The following is a 12,854-nucleotide window of genomic DNA, read 5'->3' as shown; positions in this document are numbered from 1 at the left end:
AACATCATTTCAGAAAAGGCACTAAGTGTGGGGGGGAATTTTCTAGGGCATAAAAGAATCTTAGAACAGAACACACCTTGGAAAGAAGCACCTCATACATCAATCTAGAAATTTCACTGCTGTCTGGAGGTGGGAATGAGAAAATGAGGGAAGAGGACAGTGCTTCTGCAATTCAGCCTTTGTGGTAATGAAGAGCTGGGTCGGCTGGGGACAGCATTGCAGGCTGTCCCGAGCTACAGCGTGGCGGGCCTGGGTCAGAACGTTCTGCTCCACCTCAGGGCGCACAGGGGCAAGGAGCTCTCCTGGGAGGGGCTGAGGCTCCAGAAGCCAGGGCTCCTCACTGCTCTGTGTCTTCACTAAGCTGGGCCAAGTCAGTCAAGAAAGCGATGATTCGAAGCTTTTCCTGCTCAAAGCATCCAAGTTCTTCTGTGTGTGGACAGCCACAGGAACCTGGAGGCGGGGGCAGGCTGAGCCCTTGGATTACATCAAAGACACTGTGCCTAATTTCATAGGTGCGTGCTTACTGTAAAGATTAAACAGGTGAAGGAAAAGGGAGAAATGGTCTGACGGTCTGCAGACTGCATCGTAATGTGCTACGTTATGGTCCAAAGCGGAGTCTGGAGGACTTCCATGAACACAGGGAAAGTGCGTCTCTGCTCAATCCTTTCAGAAACAAAGCATCTCATTCTTGGTCTTCTCAGGGCAATGCGTCCTCCCTACAATAGTCACAGTCCGCCTCACTGTAGCCCGACTGTGTCCTACTCACAGACAGCTCTCACTTCTACCTTCCCCACTACCATCTTAACTGCCTCTTACTTTATTTCAATCTGTCAATTCTTCCTCAGGTAGATCAAGTCTGACGAAGGCAGGTCATGTCATGTTTGAGACACAGGAGGCATAAATATGGATTAATTCCCTGCTATATGTGTATGTATAGATGTATGTATACACGTGTGCCCATAAATCTATGTATTTAAGTGTATACACATGCATAGGCTGTGTGGGCGCAGACACCCACACACACACTTAACTTCGTATATACACAGCTGACTAGGAGAGGTGAGGCCTGCCCAACTTCTGATGGCATGTACCATCGTGGTGAAAATAATCACTGGCAATGTCTCTTAAAGGATGTTTGATTTTCAAGCTGGAAAAATAAACTGAGCAGAGGAAAGTGAGCACAGAAATATAAATAAGAGAGAGAACGAATAGGCTTCCTCTCTTCCTCCTTGCCTTCCAATGCTTTCTCTCTTTAAGATGCTCTTGGCTTTAGTACTGTAGAATTTTACCCATTTCTTAGTTCTGGGTCACTTGTAAGCCTAAATACTAAAACTATTCATGCTACATTTTTATTTTAGAATTCTTAACCACTGAAGTCAGGTGATGAACAGAGAATTTAAGAGGCCAGAGACCTAGTCCAACTGCTTCATTTTACAAAATAATTATAGGCCCAGGGAGACAAGGAGCAGGGTGGGAATGATCTGGAAGCCAGGCCTTTTCACCTCACATCTGGGCCCCATGACCCCGGGCCATACTCTTTCCTCTTGGAGAGCAGAATGGGAAGAAGGCAGGGAAGGGTTCAGAGTGTCTCTCCAGCCACACCGAGTTATGACTGCACTGTTTCCCAAGGAGGTGAGAGAAGAACTGAGGAAGGAAGTGCAAGCTCCCTCTCAGGAGACCACAGACACCAACAGGAAAATAATAAACATGTCAGGTGGCTGAAACTGCTTTGATTACAGTTACTGGAACCTCACAGAAGTAACAAACTCACTTCTTTCCAGTCCACTTTTGCTCCTGACCGGAAAGTTCTAGAGCTCCGGCTGCTGCCCTGCTCCGAGTGTAAATTACAGTTAAGATTGCATAACATTTCTGGGGCACCTGGGTGGCACAGCAGTTAAGCATCTGCCTTCGGCTCAGGGCGTGATCCCGGTGTTATGGGATCGAGCCCCACATCAGGCTCTTCCTCTATGAGCCTGCTTCTTCCTCTCCCACTCCCCCCGCTTGTGTTCCCTCTCTCGCTGGCTGTCTCTATCTCTGTCGAATAAAGAAATTACAAAATCTTTAAAAAAAAAAAAAAAAGATTGCATAACATTTCTTCACTTCTTCCTTCCTCCCTCCCGCTCTCCTTTTTTCCCCTGTCTATCCCTCCCCATGTTCCTTCTTTTACCCACCCACTTGTCATCTCATTCCTTCTTTTGTTATTTAATCATGTTTCCCTTTAATCTTGGCTTCCAGAATGCTCAAACTAAACTTTTTAATCAACCAGTAAAAACTTTACCAACATTTTGGTTAGCATAAATGTTCCCTATTTTTCCTTCCCTTATGCGTACAGTCCACTTGGAGGTGGGGGAGGGGAGTAAAATAATCATTTTAAAATACTTTGGGAAGGGGCTAAGCATAAATAAAGTTGAATACATCATGAAAATGTTATAAATAAACCACTCTGGGGTTTCAAAAATTCTTTCATTGGCTTTGTTGTTGATATCAAAAAACCTGTTCGGAGGGCAAATAGGACCATCTCCCTCATCTAGAGTGTGGTTATTTGTATCTCTCCCCACCCCAAAGAGACCAGGGAATCTCGATTAAGCCACTTAGCAGAATCTGGACCTTCAGCCATATTCACGGTTCTTGTCTGAGCTCTGGGGGTTTCTTAAGTCCCTGAAAAAATATATACTTGTATGCAAATATTTATTATCGAACCACCACCTGTGAAATTTCCTAAGACTTTCTGAAAATCTACTTAAAGAATATTTCACCTACAGAGATTATCGGATGGTGTTGTCCTTCCTCTTAAGGAAAAAAAAAAAAAAGAGGTATGTGGTTACAAAGAAAGGCCAAAGCTTACTTAACATTCTCTTGAAGAGCTCCAAAACAGGATAATACCTTCCAATCTCCTTGAGCACCAAGGCTGAGACTGATGATTTCTTTTGCCTCTTCCAACTCTGTTATTCTCTAATATAAAAATATCTCTACCTATTTATTTTGGTGCGGAGTGGCAGGGCGAAGACAACCGTGCATCCGGAGTTTCGCTCACTTCCAGGTGTCTTAGATTCACCTGTATCACTTCATATCACAGGCATAGCTGGTGTTGATGTCTAGACGATTCCTGTAAGTCATTCCCCAGCTTCCCTTTCCTCTGTCCTTGACCCAATCTCACCATACCCAAGGAATGCACGCATAGTGGCTGGACCTGTATGACTTACCACGTGCTCGCTGATGTCTCGGCAGAGGCCAGCAGCCTGCTGGCTTTGATAGTACTCTAACTGCTTTTCCGCCAGTTCTACCCGTTGCAACAGATTCTCAATAAAGTCCTGGAGCCGCGCTTTCCCTTGGACCTCCTTCTCAGCAGCTGCTTCCAGGAAATGGTTGAATGTAACAACTTCTCTGCAGGCAAAAATGTCAGAACACAAAGTGGAGAAATGAGACAGGAATGCATTCATTCAACACGTATTTATTGAGTGCTTACTATGTGTCGGGCACTGCCCTGGGCAGTGTGCTCGCAGCAATGACGAGATAAAATGAAATTTTAGTGGTTACACTTAGAGATTACATTGCAGTAGAAAGAGAGTGTCATTATCCAATATCCAAATAAATACCTAGGTCAGGGGTGGTAAGGGCGAAGGAGAAAACTGAAATTGGGTGCAAGGGCACAGAAAGTAACAGAAGGAGGGGAGTGTGAGTGGTATTTTAGAAAGGTGCCAGGGACAACCTTCAGGATGGGGAAACGGGAGCAGATACCTGAACGAAGCAAGGCATAAGCCAGGCAGGTTCGCAGGGAGGGCGAGCCTGGCCTTCGGCGGGAACACGCAGGTGGGTCTGATATACAGCAAGGAGGGCGGCCTGACTGCACCACGGTGGGGACCGGGGAGCACAGAAGGAGTGGGGGCCACTGTGACGACTCCAGATTTTCTCATAAATGAGATGGAAAACCAATGGATGCTTGTGAGAAAAGTTCTGACTTATATTTTAAAAGTCTAGCTGCTGGGGGAGAAGAGAGCGCAGCGAGGGAAGGTATGGAAATGAAAGGTCATGCTGAGCACTGAAGGGTGTGCAATGAATCACCTTGTCCAATTGTGCATTTTTGAGCTAAAAGTGAAGCAGTCCAAGAAATGCCATCCTGAGGTAGACCCAAGGTCCGCTGGGAAAGCTGTGTTAGCTGACAGAGGAGAATCCACGTTCCCCTAAAACGCTGAGCAAAATATTTCAAATAATATTCCTTTATCCATATAATTCATTGTCATTTACAGATCCAGAAAAATTTTAATAACTTTATTACTATTTGATACCTTTTTATTTCGAATGCATGGATGAAAACACTTTCCTGATTTATAATGAAATTAGTTCTTTATAAAGATTCAAATACATGAGGAACATAAAGATGAAAATACCATCTGAAACCCCATTATCCTGAGACCACCTGTAACAATTTGGTAGCCATTCTCATGAGCAACTCTACAAATACACACATATACACACACACGTGCACACACACACACACACACACACACACACACAAGTGCTTGGGCTTTTTCTCAGGCCAAGCACCAGGTAATCATTATGACCAACACAACTCTTTTCATCCAGCTCTCAATAAGAAATTATGAAGATCCTTTCAACCTTCCAACCAGGAGCAATGAATTCCATCATTTTACTACCTGTTGGATATAGTACTTCTTGTATATGTCTTCAGAATCTCTCTGGACTCTCAAGGAGTACCTCCTCCTTTTCCTGGCCACGTTCATCTTCCGCAGAACCAAGATTCTAAAGACTCCTCATTCTCCTCCTAGCCTCTTCCATTTCGGATCAAGAAATCCCATTTAAAAAAATCTAACCTTGTGCAGTTGTTCTAGACGGTGGATGAAATCCACTGCCTTCTCTGCACCTTCCACTTAAGTCCATAATTTCTTGAGAGCAGAACTTCAGGTAAGTCTGACACAGGAAGTTTTGCAGAAGGTTTTTGCAAAATAGCTGGTAGTGGTTTCTTGCTCCTTTATTCTGTATAACTAGTAAGTGACTCATTTTTCAATTAGTTGTGATTTTTTCTCTCTCACAAATATGTCACTTGGCTATATTGAAACTTTTCTGACACTTCCTTCAGAGTCAAATATCTCTGCAAAACCTTGGAAATTATATATTTATAAAAATAGAAAAGAGTCTGGTTCTGACATGATTCATCACAGAACTGCTTATTATACTAGTCCCCCCCCTTTTTTTAGTTTCCTATCCAGGATCAAACATATACCCCAATTCCATAATAATTCTATTATCTTTCAGTAACTAAGAAATATTCACATAAAAGAAATGAATCCCTTTGGAAAGGAGTTTTCTCCCATCATCAAGTCTCAAGTTTATTTCCAGATGTTTTCGCATGAGCCCTGAATGGAAGACGTGCACTTTCCAAGCTGTGCAGGCCACAGACGCCAGCCAATTTTCAAGCTCTGCCATCATTCAGCTTTGATCTGCCTACTAAGTGACCTTAACTAGCAGCAAAATAATGGAGGGTCCTTCCGGATGCTAACATCCAGCATGCCACATCCGTTCATGGCTCCAAGGAATAGTTGAGATCCTTTAGATGGAGCTCCAAAGTACCAGTAGAACACAGAGCCTGGGAAATGGCTATTCCTTCCTCTTTCCGATATTAAGGCTTCCATTCGTTCAGAGTCAAGTCCATTGTAGAGACTTTGTAGGTAATATTTAGGATACCTGAATCATGACACGAGTCTCCAAACTGTACTTAGAGGGAAAACAACCAAAACCCACAACCCTCTCCCCTACTCAAAAGAAAAACATAGAAAAAGAGCCAGTGTATTTTTTTTAATTCATTTTGGTTTGTAATAGCTACCTCATTATGGAAATATTTTACATTTATTTTGGGAAACATAAAATTTGACCTATTAAAAGATCTAAAACTGAGCAAGGGACAAGCCAGCTTTTTTGCTCTCTGCTCTAAGCCCATCATTCGATCTAATACACGGTACATAATATTCAATATATATTCGTTGTAATGAATATTTTAAAAGGACAAGGAAGAAACAAAAAATGATCCATAATCCCAACACCCAGAGGTAACTACTCTCAACATCCTAGTATATTTTCCAGTCTTTTTTTTTCTATGCATATTTACTATTTGGGGGCTCTCAGGCTGTAAAGCTTAGAATATAAAACAGCAATATCTGACAGCTTAATCTCACAGGATGAACATCTCAAAAGCAAGAAAACAAATCCGTGTGCAATACAGTTTATGACTGTGGCTATATTTTTAAATCACGGAATGTTTTGCTACTGGTTCTACATAAAACTTTTGCAAATTAACGTGAATGCCCCCAGCTGATCCTGGAGTGCTATGTCATGTTGTAGAAGAGGGGCGTCTTTTCCTAACCTCTTCCTCATCCAATTACCTTGTGCCTTGAAGCTGAGAAGTTAACACCCTTTGCATTTCTCAACCAACCTGGCGTCAATACTAACTTAATTTCCGTTTATGAGTGGTTCACAGCAACAAAAAAAAAAAAAAGAAAGAAAGAAAGAAAAAGAAAAGACAGTTAAAACAAGTCTGATGATTTAATTTTAAAAAGGATGTTATATAAGACGCTGGCTGGAGAAGTGCCTCATGCTGAGAATATGTTTGGGTGTCTGTATTAGATAAAGACGGTAACCAAACCCAGTGACTAATTATGGACCAGCCTGTGTGTACAACTTCAGAATCCCCTTTCACATCCTGTTCAATCTGGATTAACAATATCCAGAAACACCTCATATTTCCCCAAGAAATCTCGGGAATTTCCTGAATGAAAAAGAATGAGGTTTAACCACATTGCATTTATAACTGCTTTAATAATTAGACCAAACAGTCAAATATCCACTCACAGTGGAAGACACTAAGGAAGAACAAGATATTCCCTGATATGATTTCAGAACCCATATCTCGATGAATCTTAAAGAAGCAACAAATTGTCAACTTTTGGCATAGCAGCAAATCAGAATATCCTCTGTTCCCTGAAAAAGCTATTAAAGTACCCCTCCCTTTTCTTACTACATATATGTGTGAGGTTGGACTTCCTTCATGCACTTCAATCAAAACAACAGATTTGTAACAGACTAAATGCAAAAGTAACAAGGTCCAGCTGCCTTCTATTTAAGTCGGATATTAAAAGTACTTGCAAAACTTATAAAACCATGTGACTCTTTTTGCTAAGCTGTTTTTGGGAAAATAGTTATTTTTCATAGAAACATGTAATTTATGCTAACAAGCCATAGATTTCTTACTGTTATTTTTAAATAAATAAATATTTGTTTTTTAAATTTCTAAGATTTAATTTCTTTCAAAATTTTATTTATTAATTTGAGAGAGAGAGAGAGAGAGAACATGAGTGGAGGGGAGGGGCGGAGGGAGAGGCAGAAACAGACTCCCCGCAGAGCAGGGAGCCCGATGTGGGGCTCGATCCCAGGACCCCAAGATCATGACCGGAACTGAAGGCAGATGCTTAACCGACCGAGCCACCCAGGTGCCCCTAAGTTTTCATTTCTAATACAGTAAATATTGATAGATAAAACTCATGCAAACAAAACTTCTGGGGGTCCTCAGATATTTTTTAGCAATATAAGGAGAAGTGGGGCCAACAAGTTTGAGAAGTGCTACCGGGCTGCGTACAAGTGATTTTGAAGCTCAGAACACGGGTGAGGGGTGGGCAATGAGGGCTGGAACCCCAGGAAGATGTGGTCACATCCATACATTTATTTGTTCTCCTATCTGGTAGCTCAACAAATATTTATTGAATGTTAGCAAGTACTGGGCTTAGTGTGGGGGCATTCATGAACCCATGGCTATCCTCACGAAGCTTACTACCCAACCCAAGGTCAGCCCACCTTTTCTGTGAAGGAGTGGGGAGAAGTATTTTAGGTTCTGCAGGCCATATGGTCTCTGCCACACTTCCTCAACTCTGCCTAGCACAAAAGAACCATAGAGGCTGTGTTACAATAAAACTTTATTTATGGACACTGAAAATTGAATTTCATATAATATCCATATGTCGTGAATTCTTATTTTTCTTTCTTTTTTTTCAAATTAAAAATTCTTAGCTCACAAGCTCCTCAAAAACAGGTAGCAGGCTGGATCAGGCTGGCGGTGTGCTAACGTTGGATACAGTGGGAGAAGCAAACATTAAAAGAAACAATACTGAAATAAATATGTAATTACAAAGCTGAGCTGAATGACTATCACAACCCCGTGGCCTAGAATACAGCGGGTTAGACTGGAGGGCCAGATGGGAGAGAAGACAGAGGGGGCCTGAGTGAAATCCCATCAGGCTGTGGAGCAAACCAGCTTTGGGAAAGCTAACTAACTCTACGCCACTTCCAGCCCCATCTTTGACTTCTCATATACATATTTTTTAAAAAGGTTAAATATGATAGAATGCAAGCTTGGTGGAAGACATGCTTATTTAAATCAATTTTTGATACTAAAGAAAAAAGTACCAGTATAGGATAAGAAACTGGCCTGAAGATCACTGTTAAGCAGAATGATTTGCACAACTAGAAATCTGTCCGTATCCTGAGATTCAGAAACAAAGGGGCACCGAGTGAAAAAGCCCTTTCAGTGCGATCAAAGCTTTAGTATTTGTTCCTTCATGCACTCTTCTGATTTACAGGATGGCCGTAAGGTCTGCAACATTGATAGTATTTGATTTTTGACAGACTGAACCCCTCTATTACTTCTTCTGAGGTGGGTTAAAGACAAGGTAATTCAGAAAAATTAAAGATACACTATCACGTGACGAACCCACTCTAGAAGCAGGTGTGGAGATTGTAGTTCATTAATGCACATTTCCCTCTGTGTTCACTACCATTTTGCATTGAACCACGCACTGTTAATAGGAGACAACACACTGATCATAACATGTACTGTAATTTACAGTTATTTCTCTACGTGTCCAGCTTTCATGGCCAGCCTGTAGCCTGATGTTCCCCTTGGGCCTCATAAATGCACATCACCTCCCTCTCTGCTCCAGCACCAAGGATCTCCCTTCATTCAGCCTGTGAGCCAGATTCTTACTTCTGCACACGCTGTTTTTCCACTGGGGTCCCTCCCCCTGCCTTTCCCTAGCCCCCATTCTTAATGAGTCTCCTAACCTCAGGGCTCTCCTATTAGGAAGCTTTCCCACGCATGCCCATGTGTGGGTTAGGTGACCTGCTGTGTTCTCCCACAAAACTTTGCACCCTATCAAGGCACACTGCAGAGAGGACTAGTCAAGCCATGTACCCCATTCCATTATGAAATCTGTGTGGTCAGGGACTTTGCCTGCTTTTTCACTGCGGTTAGCCCCAGCACCAAACACAAGCCCAGCACACAATAGGGGCACAACAAATTTCTGCTGAATTCATGAAATGTATGACCCATCTCTAGTTGAAAATCTTTAAGTGACAAAAAGAGCCTGAGGTCTCTTTTTATCTTTTTCCAGACAAGTACTGGGGCACAAAACCAAAAAGTATCCATAACACAGGTACCTCCTACAGGACTGAGGGTGGGAACTAAAATTGATGCTTCTCTTCTATTCTTAAACAACACTTTAAAATCAGCTTCTCCTCCCAAAGGCAAAGCTCTATCAAGTTATTTAAATTTCATTTTACATTACTGATTTATGAATCTCTTCGGAGGTATGTGAAATGGTAAAAATACCTCTGGCTAAAAATAGGCTAGCTATTGATCACAGAGCACCTCAGACAGACCGTAATGTCAGCCACGAGGCAAATCCTGAAGCTCAGGTCAACAGCCTGCCAGTGCTGGGAGCTGGGCTGCAAACCTGGAGCTCAGGGTTGGCTCCTGTGTACCCCATGGGGCCCCACAGGGTAGAATGGGCACCTGTGGCTCATCCGAAGCCATGCCTTCTCTACTTCTGTAGGCCCTTTGCCTCATCTTTCTCTTTTGGCTTCTCTGACAAAACCAAAAGATACATAGTTCTCATTAAGAGCTTAAAAAATAACTCAAATGAGAAAGTCAGATGACTCTTACTGGTAATAAGTAGATCAACAGTACATCTAAGCCCCTCAGTCCACAGAGAGAAAGAAGGTGCACTGACATTAGACAGAGAAAAGCAGAATATTTTCCTTGGTCTCCAATTTTTAACCATCCGTAAGAGGGCATGTTTGACGTCCAGTTTTTCCTACACTACTTTGTAAGTCTGCAGGGAAAGCAGCCTGGAAAGAGAGGACCTCATTTACATAAACACACTAAAATGTGGAGCAAACAGACCCCTCCCTGTCCCACTGAACCCTACATGTAACATGATTTTTCCTGGCCTGTTTCCTAGCTATGGATCCATCTGGAGACCAAGTTGTCTACTCACTACTTTAGCTGATCAAAAATAGGAATGCTGTAATTAAGTGGCAAGAGGGTTTAGCTATGCGAAGCCAGTTACCAAGTCAAACTTACCTTTAAAAGGTCAGCATCCCACAGCCAGCTTAGGATAGAAACCTAAATGCACGTTACCTGGCTCAGGCCATCCCTTTATGCCTCTTTCATCATACACCTAATGATCTGTTTAATGTTGAATTTTACCTTCTGGCCTTTTCCTTCCTGCCATGAAAGCAGAAACAGGACTCATCTGGTCTACCACTGTATGACCTAGAACAGTAGCCGGCAGTCAGCAGGCACTCGGTGCAAAATTTGTCTCCTGGGCTGACTCCCAGCTGAGAACAGGGCAAATAATGAAGGAAGAAGGGAAGGATTATATCTATGGTAGCTTGCAAGGGAGTAGGATGGAATTAGACAGAATTACAAGGGGGCCCCTCACCACAACAAGGGCTGGTTGTGGCACATGCTCCATTTTGACTGGCTACAGACATCCACAGAAGCAAGTTAAAAGCCCTGGGCTGGTATTCCAGAAGCTGACTATCATAACCACACTTATGACGCCAGCATTTCCCTATTTCCGAACACCTTTGATGCCAGCTGACATTTCCTTTAATCTCATCAGAAAAATAAATGATGTCACCGTTACAGCTCTCTCAAAACAGCAAAGAAGCCAGCCCATTCCAAAATGGGCCAGATTCAGTATTACATAAGTCTTGACGCTTTGGGCAAATACCACATTTTCAAAAGTCTGGCTGAGACACAGTGAATTAATGAAAAAAGTACTCAGCAGAGAGACAGGGAAAATGGGTTTCAATTTCAGCTCTGCTACCAAGTTTTTGTCCTTGGGCGAGTCATTCCACTGCTCTGGGCCTTATTTTCCACCTCTATAAAATGAGAGTGCTATCCTGAAGGAGACGAGGAGAACCTTCTAGTTCCAAAATCACATGATCTCCTCAGGGGCCACCTCTAAGTCTTTCTTCTCCCTGCTGTCCCTTCAGTGTTGCTCTCCTCTGGCCACCGATGCAAATATTGCCCTTCCTCCTCACTTCCTCAGTGTGGCCTCTCAACATAAAAACAAAAAAATCTGTTCTCTAATGGTTTCTCAACTTGAAACCATGCCTTGTATTTAAGCACTTCTTCCAACTTTGGGTCTGAACATGCACAGGATCAAGGGATGTTTTATTCATCCTATGTAGGTTGTTAGCTCCTTAGAGGAAAACAGCATGAATTTTATGTTCCCCATATACACCTAGCACAGTGCCGGGCACATCACAGGTGCTCAGTTAGGGCTTTCCAGTCTTACCAGAAGGAGGTACAGAAAAACTCGGGATTACCGATATTACACGGATATGCTCCAAACCTTGGATGACCGACTCAGCCTCAGATCAGCTACCATCTGAGTCCGTCCTTTCTTGTGAAGGGATACCTTACTGCAAGGTTGGCTGGGATTGATTTACCTGATTACGGGCAGTGCTACCCTATAGCTCTGAATACTCTTGAATAAGTAAATGCCTGCTTCAATAGGACTTTCAAAGTTGCAGAGACTTCATAAAGATGATGGACAACATCACCCTTGGATTTGCACCCCAGAAACATATAGACACCTCTCTCCAGAGGTACCATGAGACTCACCAGCACAAAAGTACAAGATATTGCCTATTCGAACTCCTGTTATAGAGCTTACACGGGCCTTCTATAATGCAAGGTGATTCAGCCTATAGACAGACGGCTTCGGGACGGAAGCGGCCCTGGAGTCTTTCATTTCAGTTTGAAAGGAAGGATTTTAAAGTTGAGAGAACAAATCAGTAAGCAGAAGAGCCTCCTAAGCCTCACCTGAAAGGATTTTAAAGTTGAAGGGAAAAAAAATCCAGACTCCAGAGAGCCTCATGTAGGTGTTTGGGGTTTTTTTAAAGGGAATCTCCCATCTGTGTCTCAAAGGGTCCCCACAGTTGAAGTCCATTTCGAATAGGATTGTAACTGCCCACTTTCTCTCACAAATGAGTCTTGAGAGCTCATTTGGACAGGTTTAGCAGGGCAGCACAACCTCTGGTTTGTTCTCTGGCCAAGTAGGGTCTTCCCTTATCTGAGTATCTGAGAGGTCACCTCTTGGGTTGAAGACAGCTCTGTGAGGCTGGTGAGGAGGGAAGGGGCTCATCCCGGGAAGACAAATCTAGTTGAATGAATGCGGTTTCAAAGGCGAGGCAGCTGGGCAGCTGGTTTGCTCTCCCCATTTTGGGGGCAGGGGCGGGTGTCAGGGAGGCTGAACACCACAGACCCTGAGGGAGCTGGCCACAGTCACCAAGAGCTCCAGTGTCCTTCCTGGGAACAAAACTCTTTCAGTGCTATTTTATGTACAGAAAGACTGATTATTTGAGACTTGAATACAGAAACTGACAGGCCAGGCCAAATGAAGGCTTAAAAAAAAATGAAGACTTTGTTAATCTCATGTTTAAAAGTTTAAGGCACTTTCACTGTATTTTTACTGAAAGTGGTTTTTTTCCAATAT

At 42.9% G+C, this 12,854-nt stretch overlaps 1 protein-coding gene across 4 annotated transcripts in view; it reads right to left on the bottom strand.

Annotated features, from left to right (window-relative positions):
* The window catches only part of ZNF365 (zinc finger protein 365), a 132,762-nt gene that overhangs the window by 115,212 nt on the left and 4,696 nt on the right, over positions 1 to 12,854 (bottom strand). For all 4 annotated transcript variants that reach the window (XM_034662575.1, XM_034662572.1, XM_034662573.1 and 1 more), the window contains exon 3: positions 3,204 to 3,384. In XM_034662575.1, coding sequence (XP_034518466.1) covers positions 3,204 to 3,384 — 181 coding nt within the window. The remainder of the gene's footprint in view (positions 1 to 3,203; positions 3,385 to 12,854) is intronic.

This window comes from Ailuropoda melanoleuca, chromosome 6 (assembly GCF_002007445.2).
Source record: "Ailuropoda melanoleuca isolate Jingjing chromosome 6, ASM200744v2, whole genome shotgun sequence".
Classification (NCBI taxonomy): Eukaryota; Metazoa; Chordata; class Mammalia; order Carnivora; family Ursidae; genus Ailuropoda; species Ailuropoda melanoleuca.
The sequence above is the reverse complement of the archived record's forward strand: the minus strand, read 5'-3'. Positions and strand labels throughout refer to the sequence as shown.